Here is a 21139-nt window from a genome sequence, read left to right as displayed (position 1 = left end):
GTGCAGCATGACACTGGGGAGTGTGGGCTGCAGTGAGTCTATGTGGCCTCCACCTCTCCTCCAGTTTACTAGCTACATGCCTTTCTGCAAGTTCTTTAACCTAAGTTTCTTATTTACTAAATAGGATTGTTGTTGAAAATTAATGCGTAAAGCATTTAACGTAATACTTGGCACTTAGTAAGTGCTCACTGTATGTTAGCTATTGTTGTTATTATTTACCCATTTACTGAGAGGGTAAATCTGCTGCAGACCCCGACTTCAAGAAGCTGATAGAGGGAGGCAGGCATACAGGCAGAAAGGTGAAGTATTATGGTGCCTTGACACTCAAGCCATTTTTGGGAAGAGCACAACCCTTACAGGGTCTTAGCAAGATGCTATTTGCTAATGACAGCCCTGAAACAGTGCTGCCCAGTAAAGCTTTGTATAATGATGGAAATGCCCTCTATGCTGTCAACCAGTCATACGTGGCTCCTGAGCTCCTGAAATGTGGCTGCTGTGACTGAGGAACTGCATTTTAATTTCGCTTACATTTATATTTAAACAGCCACGTGCAGCTACTGGCTCTGTGTTAGAGAGTGCAGACCTGGAGCCTCACCACTCCAAGTGTCGTCCATGGACCAGCAGTGCTGCCATCATTCCAGACGTACTGGGTGGGAAGCATCACCTTAAGCAGATTCATAAGCACTCCTAAGTTGGAGAAGCGCCACTGTCCTAGAGTCTCAACATTGTCCTAGTATCTGAATATTGGCCACACATTAGAACTACCTGGGCAGCCTTTAACACTCCCACTGTCTGGGATTCATCCTGGGCAGGTCCACCAAATCTGTGGGGGTGGACTTCCAGGTGACCGCAAGTTGCAGCCAGTGTTGCCAACCTGTGATCTTGATGCTGCTCTGACCTTCTGCCCAAAGAAACCCTGAAGAGAGAGCTCACAGTATGTTGTCCGCTCTCTGGGGACAACAGTGCCCAGCTGACCAGATGACCCAGTTCTTGAGAACTGGGCTGACATCTGCCCCCTGCCCCCAGGCTCTGGTAGATACTTCTTTTAACCAGCCAGTGCCCCTGGTCCCCAGGACATCTACCCCCAGGACTGCCCATGCTATGGGTCCACACTGTTCCCACCTCAAACCTCACCTCCTGGCACACCCTTGGCCCTGCTCAGAGGGGCCTGGGACACTTCCTACTTGTCATGAAGATACTATCTTCTCTTCTTCAAACCTATTTCTCTCCTGAGCCCTCGGGTGAGTGCACAGAGGGTCTCAGCCCCCCCACATAAGGTTAATGGCTGCTGTGGAGAAAGCACTGAAGCCGGCCCCCTGAAATGGCACCAGTGCAGCTGCAGGGGATGGGTGGCGCTGCTTATCTGCTCCTGGGAGGTGGGCTGCAGGAACCAGTGCACTGCACCTGCAGGTTCTAGAGAGAGAAAAGCACTGCCCGATCCTGGTCTCCCACGGTCCCCTATCCCAGGTAGAGACTGTAAGACTTCCAGCACCTTCCCAGTCCTTCTCAGGTACCAGCAGTCACCATGGTCACTTTTGTTATAATCAGTTTTAATTCAGTAATTAAAATGTGTAGCCTCTGGGCGAAGTCAGGTTATGACTCCTGAATGCAGGGTGTCTGAGTAGGGGTGGGACTCCTTTCCCAGGGCTGAGAGCTGGGGAAGAAGGAAAGTAGGGAGATCAGCAGGACTCTCTGGAGCCTTACAAGGTTTTGTCCTGCTTGGGCCTGGCAGACACTTGAAACTGACACTGGGGGATTCCCAGCCACCACTGGGACTCTGGCTGTGACCACTTCTCATTGTCCCCTTGTCCTCTTGTCTGGCTCCTCAGGTGGGGCTCTGGGATGACACGTGGGTCATGTGGTGGTCCTGTCTGCCCCATGCCCACAGGTGGTCTGAGTCCAGCAGCAGTCGTTCATGTCTCCCAACTGCAGGGCACACCTGTCCAGCTTCTAAGAAGTCCCATGGAAGCCACCCTTGCAGATTCTGCATGAGGGAAGTTTCCTCTGCGCTGGTGGCTCACAGGACTGCAGTGTGCTCTCCACAGAAAGTGTTTTGCAAATCCGCTTTATTCCTCCCCACTGTCCGTATATTCTGAGGGTGGGGGTGGTGAGTGGTTGGTGACTCCACAGATATGCACACGTGCTCTCTGGTATCTTACATCTCTGCACTGGTGCCTTAACCAAAACTGGGACAAGGAGAATCCCATTCTCACACAGCATTCTGTGCAGCTGAGATGAGAATATTTTAGTACATGTTTAGGAAAGTATGACTGTACTCTATGAAACTGTATCACATTTTGCAGTTAAAATGCCTTTGCTGCCCTATATGCTGTTATTACGAATAACCTCATTATATAAAGGAGGAAATTAAGACTCAGAGTTTACGAGACTCAACTTGCTCAGAATCCCACAGCCCCTGAGAGGTGCTCCTCAGAGTAAACCCCACAGATCCACACTCTTCAATCTTATCATCCAGCCCCTGCCTTGCTCCTTCATCCCAGCACCTGGTCATGCAGACACAGCCTGGTCCAAGGATCACCCACCGCAGGCTAGGAACCCCAGGGCATGGGTATGGGTGCTCAACAGAGGAAGAAAAACCCTGGAAGTTCTCAAGGGCTCAGGATCTAGTTCAGGGGTCGGGTGAAGTATGCTCAATATGGGCAGGGGTGTGTACAGAGTGCCAGGGAGCTGGTATCAGGGGCGGGGCTGCAGGAGATGTCGGAGGGAGTGAAATGGCAGACAAACTTAGGCAGAAATGTTTGTTTTAGCCAGAATCTAAAAAGCCTTAAATGCCTTCTCTAGGAGTTTGAATTTTATTCTAAATATAATGGGAAGGCATTGCGAATTTTTAAAGAGGAAAGCTCCATGGTTCCACCCACGACCTGGGAAGAAAGGGTAAGAGAGTTGGAGGGAGGAGGTACTGTAGGTGTCAGGTTAAAGATGAGGCTTGCATGGGGACGTGGGAGGATAAAGACGCTGCACATTAGGATGACCAGAACTTGCTGACCAAGGTGAACATCACGATTGGCATTTTTCATCCATCAGACTGGAGGAAAAAACACACTGACGACACTTAGTGTTGATGAGGGGGTGGAGAAATAGTCTCTATTCTGCTGGAAGAAGTGTAAACCAGTACAACCTTTATGGAGGGTAATTTAAAGTTGTCTATTAAAAGTGCACATGATCTGAGAACCTGAAAATCCACTTTTAGGAATCTATCATAGAGAAACAACCGTGTGAATACATAGGGATTAAAATGGACAAGAATGACTACTGCAGCACTGTCAGCAAGAGGGAGAAAAGCTCAAACAAGCGGAATGCCCCCTCAGGAGGGGAAGTTAAATAAAATACAGAACACATACAGTGTAGCCCTTAAAAAGAAAGAGGTGAGGCAGTTCACTGTGATAAAAAAAAAAAAAATGTCCATGCTTTACTGTGGAGTGAAAGTGCAAGCCAAGATGTACAGCATTTTTGTGATTAAAATAAAAGGATCCATGTGCCTAGATCTGCATGCCCATCTTGCTGTGGTTATGACCGCAGTGTTCAAGGGAAACAGGATGAATCTGGTAGTGTGGTTCCCCCTGGGGAGCGGGATTAAAGAGGTTCAGAAAGGGGTGGGCAGGAGGCCACTATCCCTTTTTTTTTTGTATTTGAAAATTATTCTGGCCGGGCGTGGTGGCTCATGCCTGCAATCCCAGCACTTTGGGAGGCCCAGGTGGGCGGATCACGAGGTCAGGAGATAGAGACCATCCTGGCCAACATGGTGAAACCCTGTCTCTCCTAAAAACACAAAAAAATTAGCTAGGCATGGTGGTGCGCCTGTAGTCCCAGCTACTCGGGAGGCTGAGGCAGGAGAATTGCTTGAATCCGGGAGGCGGAGGCTGCAGTGAGCCAAGATCGCGCCACTGCACTCCAGCCTGGTGACAGAGCGAGACTCCATCTCAAAAAAAAAAAAAGAAAGAAAATTATTCTTACATTTATATATAGTAAAATTCACCCTTTGGTTGTACAGTTCTGAGTTTTAACACGTTTAGCTTCTTATAACAACCGTCACAAACAGGATACAGAATATCAACACCCTGAAGAATTCCTTCTTCCTTCCCCTGTGTAACCAGACTCTCCTCCTACTCCCAACCCCTGGCAACTACTGATCTATTTGTTCTCTGTCCATATATTTTTGCCTCTTCCAAATGTCATAGAAATGGAATAATTCAGTTTGCAATTTTGAAAGACTGGCTTTATTCACTGAACATGCACAATTAAGGTTACTGTGCATATTGAGGATGGTTCATTCCTTTTGATGGCTAAGTAGTTTTTAATCATATGGATGTACCACAGTTTACCCATTCACCAGCTGAGTTACATGTGGGTTGTTTCCAGTTTTGGGGGATTATGTCATTTATATTTTTACTTTTGAGACAGTGTTGCTCTGTCACCCAGGATGGAGTGCAGTGGCACAATCTCTGCTCACTGCAACCTCCACCTCCTGGGTTCAGGCAGTTCTCCTGCCTCAGCCTCCCAAGTTGCTGGGACTACAGGTGTGCACCACCACACCCTGTTAATTTTTTATTTTTAGTATACATGGGGTTTCACCATGTTGGCCATGCTGATCTCGAACTCCTGGACTCAAGTGATCCACCCACCTTGGCCTCCCAAAGTGCTGGGATTACAGGTGTGAGCCACTGCACCTGGCTGGGTTTTGGTGATTATGAATAATGCTGTTGTAGACATTAATGTATGACTTTTGTGGGAATGTACATTTCCATTTATCTAGGATAAATACCTAAAGTGGAATTGCTGGGTCATAAGCATATTTTTAATTTTATAAGAAATTGCCAAACTGTTTTCCAAAGTGACTATGCCATTTTGCATTCCCATCGGCCATAGAGATAACACTCTAATGAGAATTGCATTTTCTCCACATGCTCACCAGCACAATGGTATTGTCAATATTTTTTGTTTTGGTTATTTTAATGGTTACGTAATGGTATCTCATTATGGTTTTGTGTTTCTCTAATGGCTAATGATGGTAAGCATATTTTCAGGTGCTTATTTGCCATCTGTACCCTTTCTCTGGTGAAATGTCTGTTCATGTCTTTTGCCCGTTTTCTAATTGGTTTCCTTTTTTTTTTTTTTTTTTTTTACTATTGACTTTAGAGAATACTTTATATATTCTAAATACTGGTCCTTTATTGATATGTAGTTTGCCTATCTTTTCTGGCAGTTTGTAGTTTGTCTTTTAAGGCTCTTAACTAGGTCTTTTGCAAAGCAAAAGTTATTAATTTTAAAAATGTCCAATTCATCAAATATTCCACTTTGGATGCTTTGATGACAAGTCTAAGATGTCTTTGCCTAGCCCTATATCCCAAATATTTTCTCATATTTTTTTCTAAAAGTTTTATAGTTTTCATTTTACATTTAAGTCCACGACTCCTTTTGAGTTAATTTTGTATATGATGTAAGACTTAGGTCAAGGTTCATACTTTTGCCTATGAATGTTCCTATGCTTCAGGACCATTTGGTTGTGATGTACAATTTGATAATATTTTGTTAAGAATTTTGCATCTAGGCCAGGAACAGTGGCTCATGCCTGTAATCCCAGCACTTTGGGAGGCTGAGGTGGGTGGATCACCTGAGGTCAGGAGTTTGAGACCAGCTTGACCAACATGGTGAAACCCTGTCTCCACTAAAAATACAAAAAATTGGCCAGGTGTGGTGGTGGGTGCCTGCAATCCCAGCTACTTGGGAGGCTGAGGAAGGAGAACTGCTTGAACCTGGCAGATGGAGGTTGCAGTGAGCCAAGATTGAGCCATTGCACTCCAGCCTGGGCAACAAGAGCAAGACTGTCTTAAAAAAAAAATTTGCATCTAAATTCAGAGATACTATAATATACTAAATTGTACATCACAACCAAATGGTCCTGAAGCATAGGAACATTCATAGGCAAAAGTATGAACCTTGACCTAAGTCTCACATCATCTATAAAATTAACTCAAAAGGGGTCATGGACTTAAATGTAAAATGAAAACTATAAAAATTTTAGAAAAAATATGAGAAAATACAGTATCTCTGAATTTAGTATAGTATACAGAGGGTCTATAGTTTTCTGTATGGTCTTTAATTCCAGTATTACAATCATGCTGGCCTCATAAAACAGGTTGGGAAGTGCTTCCCCTTAGTTTTGCATAAGATTTTGTATAATTGGTGTTATTTCTTCTTTAAATGCTTGGTAGAAATCGCCAGTCAAACCATGTGAAAATGGAGTTTTCTGGAAGGTTTTTACCTACAGATTTGATCACTTTAACAGATACAGGACCATTCATGCTATTTTTTAAGTTTGATAGTTTGTGTCTTTCAAGGAATTGGCCCTTTCCTTCTCATTTGTCAAATTTATGTGCGTAGAATTGTTCATAGTATTCCCTTATTATCATTTTAATGCCTATGGAGTCAGTAGTGGCACTCCACAATGTTTGTAATTTGTGTCTCTTTTCCCTCAGTTTTTAAATCAACTTTATTGGCTATTTTGAAGAACCATCTTTTGGTTTCATTAATTTTTTCTTCTATTATTTTTATATTTTCATTTATGTTTGCTCTTATGTTTATTATTTCTTTCCTTCTTGCTTTGAGTTTAGTTTGCTTTTCTTTTTCTAGTTTCTTAAAGTGGAAGCTTAAATTACTGCTTAGAAACATTTTTTCTTTCTAATATAATTTAATGTTGAGTTTCCCTAAGTACCAGTTTATCTGCATTCCACAAATTTTGATATGTTGTATTTTCATTTTAATTCAGTGTTCTAATTTCCCTTGAGATATCCTCTTTGACCCATGGATTATATAGTGGTGTAGTGTTTAATTTCAAATATTTGATGATCTTTTTCATATTTCTTTCCAGGTATTTTTCAGATGTTATCAAATTCTTATTTAATTCATTAAGGGCAGAGAACAAGCTTTGAATAATTTCAATTCTTTCAAATTTAATAAGGGCTCTTTAGTGACCTAGAATATGGTCTATCTTCATGAATGTCCCATGTGCACTTGAAAAGAACATGTATTCTGCTGTGGCTGGTGGGCTGTTCTATAAATATCAATTAGGTCAAGTTGGTTGATGATGATGTTCAACCAACTTGACCTAATTGAAATATCCTTCCTGATTTTCTACCTGCTACTTTTCTTGACTACTGACAGAGGAGTGCTAAAGTCTCTACATCTTACTATGGATTTATTTATTTTTCCTTTCAGTACTACCAAGTTTTTGCTTCATGTATTTTGAAGCTCTGTTGTTAGGGATACACACATTTAGTACTCTTATGCATTCTTGATTCACCAATATTACTGAAATTATCATTATATAATGTTCCATTTTATCACTAATAATTGTCCTTTTTCTGAAGTCGTCTTTGTGTGATATTAATATATAGCCACTCCAGCTTTTCCAATTCTAAAGTTTCTATATTTATAGCTTCTATTTTTTTTTACAGAGAATTTCTATCTTTCCATTAATTCCAAGAGTACTCATTTTTACTTCTTAGAATGTGGCATAACAGTTGCTTTAAAGCCTTTGTCTAATAATTCCAACATTTGAATCCTCTCAGGGTTGGCATTTGTTGATTGCCTTTTTCCTTGAGAATTTTTTAGGCTTTCCTGGTTCTTTGTATGTTGGATAATTTTGGTTCATATCCTACAGATTTTGAATATTATGCTGAGACTTGGTCCTATTAAAATTCTCAAAAGGTTTTGCTGTGTTCATTCTAGTCAGTTTTACGCATGTGCAGCTCAGGGATGAGCCCAGAACTTCATACACACATTTAAAGGATATCTAACTCAGATGTCTCCTTTCTGTAATCTCCACTCCTCAAGATTCTATGGCTAGAAAGCCAAGGTTTAGCCTCTCTGCACTGCAGCACCTTCTTGTGACTGGGACCAACTCAGGACAGAGTGGCAAGGGAAAGGAGCCTGCAGGACCCCCAACCACCATACCTGTCGCTGCTGTCTGTGCTAACACAGGGGTATAGCTTCATTATTGGGTTTCTCTGGGGGTAATGTCTAAAAAACAACTCTGACCCATAGGAGCTGCTGTGGGGAGAGGCAGGTACTCACTTGGAGTGCTCTAGGCTGGTGCATACTTGGAGCAGGGCTGGAAGGGCTAAAGGACCGTTGCCCTGCAGAGGGTATTGTTACCATCTTCAGCAGGGGTGAGGGGTGGGCCACTTCACTGATGACCCAAGATTAGGACTGAAAGAATCAAGAGTTGTGCCTCACAAGGGACATCACTCCCACTGCCACCAGGGCAAGTAGTTTCAGCTTGTTGTTGGCATTTGCCTGGCATAGGGATGAGAGAATAGAAAGAACTCCATCCTGCAGGGATGCTGCCGCCAAGAGGGATTTGCTGCTTAGTTGCTGGTGTTCACTTGGAGTAGGACCAAGGCTATCCAACAAGCTCTGTCCCATAGGGGCTGGTGGTGGGGGGGTGCAGTAGGATCTGGGCTAGGAAAGTCCCAGGAGCTCTGGCCTACAGGGGTTGTTGATACCACCAGTGGCAGAGCGCAGAGGTGCTACTTCACTGCTCACACTTGCTATAGAGTCACCACTCAGGTCCTGATCTATCTCCTCAGGCTACCAGCTCCTCTTACCTACCTTTCAGAGTCCTCTGATACTCACTTTATACATTCTGTATAGGGTTTTATGTTGTATCAGTGGGAGAGATGGGGTGGTAAGTGTTTATTCCATCTTGGTCAGAACAGCAAGTCCCTTTTTATGTCATTTTTAAAGCAGTAGGATTACAAGGTGATTTTACTATTGTTTTTAGGCCTCTCAGGATTGTTCATATAAAGACATTTGTAATAATGCTGAGGTTTCTGGCTTGAGTATCTAGGTAGATGGAGTACTGAGAAAGAAAGAGAACTGTGCTGGAGGTGGCACTGACAAACAGAATTATGAATGCTGAAGTGTCAAGTCGCGGCTGCTCATCAGATGAGTAGATGGCTGATTGCTGTGGCCCAAGAAGTCAAGGGAAGCAACAACTTCAGGAAACAGGTGGGAATCTGTGATGTGTCTTGCACGAGGGGAAATGAGGAGAGGTTGCTTTATACTGGGTGACATGCAAGGATAAGACACACATGACTGAGGAGCAGAGGAAAGGCAGGGAAACAGAGGTTACAGTGTTGATGACACTTGCTCAGAAGGGACTCTGAAGGGAAGGGCAAGACTAGAAAAAAAAATGCCAATGTGAGCAAAGCTGGTTTTCTTTAAGAATTCAAGACATATGTGGGTATATATCCAAAAGAACTGAAATCAGAATCTCAGAGATATTAACACTCCCTGTTCACTGAGGCACTATTCACAACAGCCAAGATGTGGAAACAGCCTAAATGTGTTTGGACAAACAAATGGATAAAGCAAATGCGGTGTATACCTACAATGGTATATTATTCAGCCTTAAAAAGGGAATTCTGTACTTGCAGCAACATGAATGAACCTTGAGGACATTATGCTAAGTGAAATCAGCCAGTCACAGAAGGACAAGTATTACATGATCACATTTCTATGTGAAATCTAAAATAGTCAATTCATACAATTGAAGAGCAGAAAGGTGGTCATTAGGAGCTGGGTGGGGGAGAGGGAAATTGGGGGCTATTCATCAATGTTTATAAAGTTTCAGTTATGTTAAGAAGAGTACCTTCTAGAGATCTGCTCTACAACACTGTACCTATAGACAACAATACTGCATTGTACATTTTAAAATTTGCTAAGAGGGTCAATCTCATGTTATGTGTTCATATCACAATAAAATGAAATTTTAAAAATTCAAGAGATAGAAATATATTTTTAGCATGATGCCAGTAAAACCCCCCACAGCTTGTATTCTAACCCAAATGAATTTGAATATATCTGAACTGTGTCATTAAAAAAGGATGACAGTCTCTTTCAGTTCATTTCTTTCAGAAAATGGCTGTGACATACAAAGACAAGGTGGGCCAGAAAATGGCTGTCTACACTCCTCCGGCATCCAGCTACCACCTGCCTTCTCTGTGCAATAAACTCCGAGGGTCAGTCCCCTGTGCTCTTCCCATCTTTTGGGGCCAAGAAAGAGTTTGCATGGCAGGAGGACATTAAATATTTGTTGAAAAAAAGAATGCATGAATGAGTGAGTACTGGAGTCTAGAAAAAGAGGGTCAGAGACTGGAGTGTGTTACTCTGTCACCAACCCTGTCTGGAGGAATCAAGCTCAGATTAGCCAATGCTTGTTATCAAATGAGGTCCCCAGGTGAGAAGGGTGGTTTCTTGCGCTACCTTCCAAAACACCAACATGTAACCATGACTTTGTAAAAAAAATAAATCTCATACCCAGAAACAAGGCAGACTAGAAGGAGAGTCGACTTAGGAGTGATTTTTTTTTCTACATACTTTCCGTGTTTTGCAATTTTTCCACACAATATTCTCTAACTCTTTTGTTCTCATTCTAATCCTGTGTGCAGAAGCTGCTTTATGACCTGTAATTTAGACTCTGGGATGGATTGAACCAACAGGAGGATGCATAATGTTCTGCACAAATGAACAAGGCTGATAACCCTGGGCCATTTACTTCCTAGGACAGATCAGCAAATTATGAACCAGGCCTATAAACAGGGCTCCTCTGCCTCGAGGAGCACAGACACATACTAAGCTTGCAGTAACCACTCCAGCACAGCCCCTGTGAGGCTCAGCCCCCTCGGCAAGCCAGGCTCCTGTTTATTACAACCAACCACCATTGCATCCTTCCCTACTCCTTCTGCTGAAGCGTCCCTCCATTCCTTCAAAGAAGGAAAACAAGGTGTGGAAGACAGGAGGAGGAACAAACCAGGTGCTGGGGACAAAGCAGTTTGAGTGCCCAAAGCCGAGTCACCTGGAACACTTCAATCATCCAACTTTACTGTACATGCCCTGGAGGGAGGACGGGGGAGGTGGCAGACTATCTGGGAGCTCTGGGCAAGGTATTTGCCACAACAACAGCAAATATTAGGTCTTTCTGGAAACAGAGTGATATTGTTATTAAAACTTTCATTATCTGTATGTTTTATATGAACTGAATTGCTTCTAGCTAATATAATTTGGGAGCAATGAGAATGATAATAGCAGAAGTGATAATAATCAATGAAAGCACAAACAGATTTGGCATCTGGGGAAAGGGTGGGGGCAGCTTCACTGCTGGGGTTTGACAGCGCAGACCCTGAGATTCTGCTTTGGTCAGCATGAGATAGCCCCTCAAGGTCCAGGTAGAATCAGGCAGCAGGCCCAGCCTGTCCTGGTACCTGTCCTTCCAGTACCACTGCCCCTGCCCCCAGAGTTGCTTCTCTATAGAATGTGAGTAATTCCTTCCCTCTCTCTGTGTTAAAATGAATATCATTAACCATACCCATAAAGTAACCTAGATTCTTCTTTCGCTTTGGAATTCATCTAACTCTGTCATTTCTATGGCTTTAGTGAATGTGATTAAACTTAGACGGATGAGACAATTCTCTTCTACTATATAAGCAAAGCTGTTAATAAACAAATACTCTATTACATTTTATAAATCAAAGAAAAATACACAAGGTCTTTACAGATTATCCCAGGCATTTTATAGTGAAGAAAGCCTGGCTTAGGTTGAGGAACTTACATATAAGTAATGGGCAAAGCATTGCCCTCTGAAGCTTCTTTTCCAGATCTGACTATGAGCTTGATATTCTGTTTCTAAGTTCCATTCATTTAGCAAGCCCTTGAGAGACATTTTCAATTCTAGGCCATGAAGGTCAGGGTTTCATGTGCACAGAGAGCAACTCCTTCCTCCCTTGCTACTTCAATGGCTTTTTAAATCACTCTCCAATAGCTTCAATAACCTCAATGGAAATCTGCAGAGTGGATCGTCAGTGACGGCTTGAACTTCCTCCAAATTCCCGCACTGATTATCCTACTGCAGTGGCAGCAGCAACACAAGATCACGGCTGTGCCAAGGGGCCTTCAGATTGGGAAGGCCACATGTGTGGGCTCTTTGGAACTGTGAATCCTTGTGTGTCACCTTAGGAATTTAAAGCACTGTAAAAGAGCCAGAAAAGATTAGACTATTTTGGAACTGTTTTCACATTGTTTTGTATGAGCTAATTTTCTTCCTATGTATGCATCTTCCTCTTAGGGCGCAGGATTCCCTAAGAGAGCTACCGGGTTCTATTTCCTCTCTGTCCCACAATGCAGTGCTTGAGTAGCCTGAAACTTTTTTTTTTTTTTTTTTTTTTTTTGAGATGGAGTCTCGCTCTGTCACCCAGGCTGGAGTGCAGTGGTGTGATCTCGGCTCACTGCAACCTCCGCCTCCTGGGTTCAAGCGATTCTCCTGCCTCAGCCTCCTGAGTAGCTGGGATTAGAGGTGTGCACCACCACGCCTGGCTAATTTTTGTATTTTTAGTAGGGATGGGGTTTCACCATGTTGGCCAGGCTAGTCTTGAACTCCTGACCTTGTGATCCGCCTGCCTCAGCCTCCCAAAGTGCTGGGATTACAAGTGTGAGCCACCACGCTGGGCCAAAACATTTTTAAAAAACAAAATTTGTCATGGAAAACTTCTCCCTAGGGCCCCCATCACATGCATACACAACTTATTTGTGTAGTTTCATTTTCTGGTTCACAGATTTCCATTAATTTAAAAAGCCAGCAGGCCAGGCGTGGTGGCTCACGTCTGTAATCCCAGCACTTTGGGAGGCTGAGGTGGGCGGATCACTTGAGGTCAGGAGTTCGAGACCAGTCTGGCCAACATGGTGAAACCTTGTCTCTACCAAAAATATAAAAAAATTAGCCGGGCATAGTATCGTGTGTACCTGTAATCCCAGCTACTCGGGAGGCTGAGGCAGGAGAATCACTTGAACCCGGGAAGTGGAGGTTGCAGTGAGCCAAGATAGTACCACTGCATTCCAGCCTGGGCAACAGAGAGAGACGGAGTCTCAAAAGCAAACAACAACAAAAACAACAAAAAAACCCAGCAATGAAAGATTCTTTAGCTCTGCTGCAAGTACACATTTTCAACAGATTTCTCATTTCATCTGAAACACTATAAGAAGTGACAAATGTCAAAAACAGAGAAAGGTCATCTACTTTGTCTCTGCTCATTTCAAAAGACAGCTGCTTTCAAATATTCTTACGTTCTGCCTCAATCTTAACACAATCTCCCTTTCAGGACAGCAAGTAAATGCTGACCCTCTTGAGAAACTTACGTTTTATACAGACTTGTGATTCCAATATATGGAATACTTTCCATGTTGCAGCTGGGCCACATGAACCTGATTATGAAGCAGGAGGAAATTCTTTCTTGGAGGAAAAGGTCAGAAAGACCCTGATAGAGGAGTATGTTTCATTTATAGCCAAGAAATAGCTTAGGCCCTGAAAGAACCTGCATCAAAATGAGTACACATGTCCTGGGATTTGGACTTTGCTGAGTTTCTCAGGTCAAAAGTGGGAGAAGAATTTGAGGGATTCACTGAGAGTTCTATCAAAATTAGTTTTTACATTTCTCTTTATCTCATGTCTACACACTGACTTCTCTGTACTTATGCAAAATCCTGGTATTTATTTTCCCTTTTCTACTCTTTATTCCTTATTTTATCTCTCTCTTTTTAAAACAGACAGGGTCTCACTCTGTCACTCAGGCTGGAGTGCATGGCACCATCATAGCTCACTGCAGCCTTGAACTCCTAGGCTCAAGCAATCCTATTTCAGCCTCCCAAGTAGCTGGGACTACAGGCGCACATCACCACGCCTGGCTAGTTTTAATATTTTTTGTAGAACGAGGTCTCACTATGTTGCCCAGGTTGGTGTTGAACTCCTGAGCTTATCAGCAGGCTTTGGCCTCCCAAAGTGCTGGGATTACAGGCATGAGCTACCGAGGTCGGCCTATTCCTTACTCTAGATTAGGGGTGTCCAGTCTTTTGGCTTCCCTGGGTCATACTGGAAGAACTGCCTTGGGCCACACATAAAATACACTAACACTAAGGACAGCTGATGAGCTTAAAAAAAAATTCGCAAAAAGTCTCAATGTTTTAAGAAAGTTTACGAATTCCTATCGGGCCACATTCAAAGCCACCCCAGGCACAGGCCGCGAGTTGGACAAGCTTGCTCTAGATCAGACATGATGTTAGTGGGAATTCTGACTCCTTCCAATTCCCCTGCAACAAAGTTTGTACCAGGAGCATTTACACAGTTGGCGAGTGTCCAGCAAGATGTGCCAGTGGATGTGGATCTCTCCAGGCCCTGCCCTTCCCGCACCCTCGGTGGGCTCTTACCAGCTCCCTTGCGCAGCGGCCTTTTCTCCGCCGTCCTGGGCTCCTTCCTGGGGTCCCGCTCTCCCAGGCCAGCGTCGGGGGGCGTGGGCTGGTGCGGGAGCGTGAAGCTCTGCAGAAGCGGCTTCCGGGGCAGGGGCGGCTTGGAGCTGAGCGGCTCGGGGGGCCGGGCCTTCCCCTTTCCTTGGTCGCTGGGGGCCCTGGCGCCTCGAAGGGCGGGGGCCATCCCGAGGGGACACTTCTCCTCCTTCGGGAGCACGGTCAGCGACCTTTCTAACCGGACCTCGGCACTGTACCTCTTCACACCCTTCGCCTCCTGAGAGGCGCCATCCCTGTATTTGAGAGAGAGGGAGGTGGACCGGAGCTTGACGGGGAAGGGGTTTCTGTCCTCACTCGGGGCCGGCTCCTGGGCAGCCGGGCAGGGCTCTCTCGTGCCGGGCGCGGCGGCCGCCTCCTGGGGGCTCTTGCGTGGCCCGGCCGGGCTGGCCGCCCTGTCCCCCAAGTCCTGACGGCCGCACTCCGCCGGCTTCCGAGGGCCAGGTTTCGCGTGCTGGGGCTCGGGGAGACCCTGGAGGTCGTCAAGAGCCGCCTCGCTCCTCCAGACCGGGCTGCTTCTCGCGAGGGGCACGCGGCCGCTGGCCCGTTCCAACGGGCGGGAGACGCCCGGACGAGGCCGCGCTCGGCACGAGGACACCGAGAACTTCTTTGCGCCTCGCAGCTCGGCACCGCCCCTCTCCGCCTTCCGCTCTGGCGCCGCCCTCTCGGCGCCCGCCGGTGGCGCCTCGGCCCGCTCGGCCTTGGGGCGCTCCGGGGTGGCGGCCTCTGCGTCGAGGGAACCGGGGCCAGCCTCCACTGGGGGAGACTCCACGGCGGCAAGTGGCGAGGACGCGGCGGGGCCCTCGCTGGCGGCCGCGGTCCGGTGCTTCAGGCAGCTCTTAGGCGCCGGCGGGCTCGGGGCGGGCGCCGCGGAGGGCTCGGTCCCAATTCTCTCGGGCTCGGTCTCCGCTCCTCTCTCGGGCTCGGTCTCCGCTCCTCTCTCGGGCTCGGGCGCTGGCCCTGGGGGCCCCTTCTCCTCATCCGGGAGCACAGGCGGCGTCGGCTCCGCTTCCTTCAGGACACTGTGTTCTGGCCCGTCGGGAGCAGAGGACGCCTCTGAGGTGGCGGCGGGGTCAGTCTCGGGGGGCGTCGTGTCCCCCTCAGGGATGGCGGTGGGAAACGGGCTCGCGACGTCTTCGGGAGCACAGACCACCTCCTCTGCCTTGTCCGTGGCCGGGGCACACGGGCCTGCGGGGGGCGCCTCCCCATCCTGCTTTCCGCCGTCGGGACCGGGATGCAGGGGGCCCTCCGGCGGGGACGGGGGCTCCACGCGGAGGGTGGGGGCCGACTCGGGCTCGGCGAGCTCTGGGGTGGCCGGGCGGCTTGAGGGGTCCTCCCCGGGGACGCCCTCCTCCTCCACGCTGGCCGTGAGCGCCGAGCAGTGCTGCAGGCGGGCGCGTCTGGCACGGGCCCCTCCGGGTGGCGGCAAGGACGCCGGTGGCCCAGGCTCAGGGCCTCTGTCTGGCGCCACGTCCTGCTGCCCAGAGCTGGGGCTCTCTTCTGGGCTGACTTCCAAAAGTGGCTTCTCCTCGTTTTCCTCCTCCTCTGGGGTGCACGTCAGGTCGCTCAGGGATTCAGACTGAGCGCGCTGAGAGAAATAAAGATAAAAAGCATCGTCGCTATAGCAAATTCCAGGAAGCCTGTCACCTCCCCACTTTCTTCAAGGCTTACAATGGTTTAGTGATAGCAGTGATAGCAGCACTATAAAGCTGGCACTTAAGTAGGCATGTACCCATGGGTGTCTTTTCTCAGTCTGTATCCTACTGGTCTACTTGGGCTCACAAGTTTATCAGGACAATGGCAGATATGCCTCCAAAGTAAATGTCTACAGCTCCTCTGGCAGAGCCTCAAAACCAGTGGACTAGAGTAACACCAAGGGACGGCGACCAACAGCAGCCAGTGTCTGCTATGCTCTGTGCTCCCACACTTGTTATTTCATTTAATCTTCCATTCATCCCAGTGAGGAAGGGATGATGAGTCCCTTTTTGCACTTGAGAGCCAGGAGCTCAGAGAAGCCAATACCTTGTTCAAGCCTGGGCAAGCAGGTGGCCGAGCTGAACAGCTGGGACTCTATGGCCCTGTGTTCCTCCCAGCCAGTCTCCCATGTCAACACTTCAGGAATGTACCCTCATAGTAAAGCCAGACTGGTTTTCCTAAAAGATGGCTCATATCATGCCAATAGCTAACCACGGCTTATAGGATAAAACCAAAATTTTCAGCTAAATATAAAGTCCTAGATTCTCTGGTCTTAAGCCGTTTCTTCCACTCCCTACTCAGGTCAAACCAAGCCCTCAACACTGTGCCAGACACTTGGTCTGAGTGACTGTCACCTCCCCACTCTCCCCCACCCCCTGCCCCCAACCTCCAAGATACTCTACCAGGACCCCCAAGAACTGTTTCAAACTCTCCCACTCCATGCAGTTTAAGATTCCCCCCTTCTCTGGCCTCCTAAAGCCCTGCTGGCTTGGCAAACATATGCTGCCTTGTGATATTCTTTTTCTGAAAGATCTCTAGAATTCAGATTCCAGTCCAACTTCCTCCTTTTGTCACAAAGTCAGTTCCTGCTCTCTTGGGAAGGAAAGGAGCTCCAGGTAACCAAGAATCATTCAAAAGTAACATGTGGAAATGACCAAAAGGTTGATGGTGTAGAAACTGATCTTTTTAGAAAGTTTGTGATATTAGACACCAAGAGTCACCCAGGCTATTGCTCTCTCCTTCCCCTTTTCTAAAGCAGGAACTGTGACAGGATATGTTTGCAATAGGTTTTTCTTCTTGCTGTTTGTTATTATTTTAACATTTTTTCATGGCATCTGCTTGCTAATAGAATATAGGATGCCTGGGATGTTTGTGACAATACCTAAGCAAACTCTTGCCAAAATGCACAATCCTATTCTTTTGGATTTAAAAAGAGGAAGAGGCACAAAGCTACAGAAGAACTTTCAAAAGCTGCCATGTTGATGGCCTTCTGCTACTACAGGAAACTGCTGATGTTGAAACCTCCTTAGGATGGAGGTCACCTTTTAAAACTCAGTCATGGAGCCCACACAAGGCAGCAGAGGGGGGCGGCATGGCTATTCTTTCCTGTCCTGGGAGCATTTAGGGAGCATCTGAAAGCGCCTTGATCCCTGAGAGGGGCCAGACCACAAGGAAGGTCCTTACGGTTGGGAAGAGGGACCTCATGACCAACGGGCAAAGGGTGCTATGGACACTGAAGGACAGAGGCCCCCAGCATCATAGGTTCCACAACAGTGGATGGAGGAAAATATGGACACCTCTGAAAACTTAAGATATCCATGCCTGCTCCTTACCAAGCAGGGAAGGGGAAAAGAGGGAAAGACCATGGATGTGGCAGAGTTGAAATCAAGGAAAGGCTGTGTTTACCTGTTTGCCCAGACTGGCTACATCAGGTTTTCTGTTATTCTACAAAGTGGGATTCAAGAACTAAGTCAAGTTCAAATGTAAAGAAAGAAGGATACAAGCCCTGCCCAAATGGGAGCAAGAAGGGAGGCTGCGTTTCCACCTGGAATAGACACTAGGCTTCACTCTGTCACCAAGTCCTGGCCAGGTTGTGGCTGGCTATAAATGCCCTGGCCAGAGCCAAAGACATCCCCGTGGGAGTCATAAATCACAGACTTGAGGGCCAGAAGGGAGCAGGCCCTGGCCCTGTGGTCTCATTCAGCACGAGGACAGGCAGGTCTTGAGTGACTGGACCTTGTCACACCGACACAGCACACAGCCTTTAACTGTGCATGCACTGGACACACACACCTACGCACAAGTATCCTGGTTCCTAGCCGGCACATCAGCCTGAAGGTAACTCACCTTTGCTTCTTCCTCCAGCATTAGTCCCTCAAAAGTCTACTCTGCTGGCATGAGTTTAAAGAACACCTTCCATATGCCCAAAGGAAAACTCGCTCTCTTCAGGGAGTTGCTGAACTCCTGAGTGGCCCTAGCCCAACTGTCTCCAGCTGAGGCACCCAGCTTGCCCTGGGTACTTGACCAACACACCACAATCATGTCACAAGGGAAGGACAGAGGACATTAGTCTGTGAGCATCTCTTTATCAGCACTGTCATTCTCTGTGGCCAGGCTGGCCCCCACTCCAGGGGGGATGCGTTACAGTGCCCGTCAGGTAGGGGAGAGGAAACAGCCCTATGTGAACCTTGAACCTGCCAGTAAATGAAGCCAAAGTATTCCATGAGCCAGTTTCTCAGCTTCTAGGACTAGGAGGTAACGACACCCTGAGGCAGCACACCCAAAGAGGTGTGCTATCTTTCTGAGGCATGCTCCCCATGCTACTGAGTAGACCCTCGTCCAAGACAGGTGTCCACGCTAGTGTTTCAGCTTCTTTCATTCACTCATTTGTTAATTCACTCATTCATTTGTTCAGTCGTTCATCCATTCAACAACTCTGTGACTAGAAATGTTCTAAGGGCTGAAAATGCAGCCAGGACAGGGTCTCAAGGAAGACTGGCAATAAGAGCACATCAATTTACAAAGGTTACTTTGGCATGTGGCGAGTGCTCTGAAGGAAGTGAACGGGCAGGATGAGTTTTTCTGGGGGACTCTCAGGCCCCAAGGCTGGGACACAGCAGCACCAAGGCCTGAGGCTAGAGGCAGCAGGTGAGCTCAAGAGGCAGAAAGGTGGCCAGAACGCTGAGTAAGAAAGAAGGTAAGAAGCCTGAGGGGTAGGCAGGACCTGATGTGCCAGGCCTGGAGTGTGGACTTTACTCTGAGTGCAGGGGGAAGGCAACCAGCATTCAGTAGTGAGTGTGTGAGGAATGACGGACAGACGGATGGATGGATGAATGAATGGAGCGTTTCTGCAGGGGAGAGACAGATCTGGTTTATGTTTATTAAAAGATGAGCAACTTCAGCTCCTGCAGCATGGCTCCATCAGCTGTGGGGGTGCTCAGAGGGGGCATGAGACCCTGTGTGGGGGAGTGAGGCAGGTTGTGGGGGTGTAGGGGGGTGCCAAGCCTGCCTGGCCTGCCTCTGTGTGGAGAAGGAAACCCAATTACCGATGAGAGCCGCCTCATCTTACTCGACCGCTGGTTGCGGGGCTTGACCTGGAGCTTGTGCTTAGCTGCAGAGTTGTCCAGGCAGGAGGAGGATTCTGGAGGGTAACTGAAGTCGGCCACTGGTGCCAGGCTGTTGTTTGAGATCCGGGCAGAGACAGTGCTGTCGCTCACGTGGTCTGGAGACACGACAGAGACCTTCATGGGACAAGGAACAAACACACGGAGCATGAACTTCACCGTGTGAAATAAGGACGACCAACGCAACAATGCTCTTTTCTGCTCAGTCTTCCCACACTGTCTCTGGCTTTACGTGTGTGGAAATACTTTTTTTTTTTCCCCGAGATAGAGTCTTGTTCTGTCACCCAGGGTGGGTGCAGTGGCATGATCTCTGCTCACTGCGACCTCTGCCTCCTGAGTTCAATCATTCTCCTGCCAAGTAGCTGGTATTACAGGCACCTGCCACCATACCCAGCTAATTTTTTTATTTTTAGTAGAGACGGGGTTTCACCATGTTGGCCAGGCTGGTCTTAAACTCCTGACCTTGTGATCCGCCCACCTTGGCCTCCCAAAGTGCTGGGATTACAGGTGTGAGCCACGGCGCCCAGCCAGTACTTTCAGTTTGATTCTCAACAAGGAGGGGTCTAGGATCTTCCTGGAGAAAGGTAAATGGCTGGGAGTTTAAAGTGCGGGGCCAGCTCCTGGAAACCAGCTACTCCTTCCCAAGACCATGCAGAGAACCTGTGTCTCAGGCTCCCCCGTCACCCACCCATGGTGGCTGGCACAGGCACTTCAGACAAGAGCTTTCTCTGTCAAAACACACCAGCCTGATTTGTCAAAGGGCACAGTCACCTGCTCCTGTCTCTGGAAGCTGAGGGGAAGGTTCAGAGGTGTGATTTTAGAGGCTGGGGCACAGGAAGTGCGAAGCCCACTGCCCAGTATTCCATCACTGGAGCCCTGTTGGTTCAACCTAGAAAGTCTCTGTGTACTCGTGTCCTTTTGAAGAAATCTGGCTGGACATTGCCATCTGTTAAGTTACAGGTATTTTACTCATTTATACTTCAGCATCGGAAGAACTGATAGCAAATGGCAAACATGTCACCTGGGACAAAGGGATGCTGGCAGTCATGTGAAAGAATGAGGGCAACACCCGCAGATCCCTGCCCCCCAAACTTGGCCAGCTCCGCCACTGAGTGAGGTCGAAGTGGGCTCCCCTGCAGACATGAGTTGGCATGAAACTCGGAGCACCTGTGAGCACATGCAGCCCAGATGAGGGGCGACATGCACAGGGAGACTCTGGAAGGTGACAGGCTTTTCGTATAACTCTGTGATCTTCAAGCAAGCTTTCTATTCGAGCACGGTGTGCAATATTAGTGTAAAGTTTCCATTTAACTTAAGAGTAGAATTTTATTCACACAACAATTCAGTAAGCCCTCATGAAAACAGTGAATGAGGCAGTGAGACAACACACCAGTGCCGTCCCCAGTGGCAAACTCCTAGGGCCATGGGCACATCCGCTGTTTCTTTTCTATAACCCTGGTACCCCCACACAGAGCAGGTGCCCAGCAGCCTTTGCTAACCCGGATAGGGAACCATAAGGATGATCGTACTGGAGAGATGGGCTCCGATACGGGAAGAACAACCTCTTCCTGTTCACGTGAAGGTCTCTCCTATTTTCTAATAAAAGTGTAAGTTTATCTGTGTAAACAAGGAGGAGATAATTACTAAATTGGGGGAAAGGGGGCTAAAAG

General features: G+C 47.2%; 1 protein-coding gene across 8 annotated transcripts in view; it reads right to left on the bottom strand.

Moving 5' to 3' along the window:
• The window catches only part of CRACDL (CRACD like), a 158371-nt gene that overhangs the window by 29566 nt on the left and 107666 nt on the right, over positions 1-21139 (bottom strand). For all 8 annotated transcript variants that reach the window (XM_055241196.2, XM_055241197.2, XM_055241199.2 and 5 more), the window contains 2 exons: positions 19392-19586; positions 14278-15958 (listed from right to left, as the gene is read on the bottom strand). In XM_055241196.2, coding sequence (XP_055097171.1) covers positions 14278-15958; positions 19392-19586 — 1876 coding nt within the window. The remainder of the gene's footprint in view (positions 1-14277; positions 15959-19391; positions 19587-21139) is intronic.

The sequence above is a fragment of the Symphalangus syndactylus genome, chromosome 14 (genome assembly GCF_028878055.3).
Source record: "Symphalangus syndactylus isolate Jambi chromosome 14, NHGRI_mSymSyn1-v2.1_pri, whole genome shotgun sequence".
Lineage (NCBI taxonomy): Eukaryota > Metazoa > Chordata > Mammalia > Primates > Hylobatidae > Symphalangus > Symphalangus syndactylus.
Note: the sequence above shows the minus strand (reverse complement) of the source record. Positions and strands in the feature narration are given on the sequence as shown.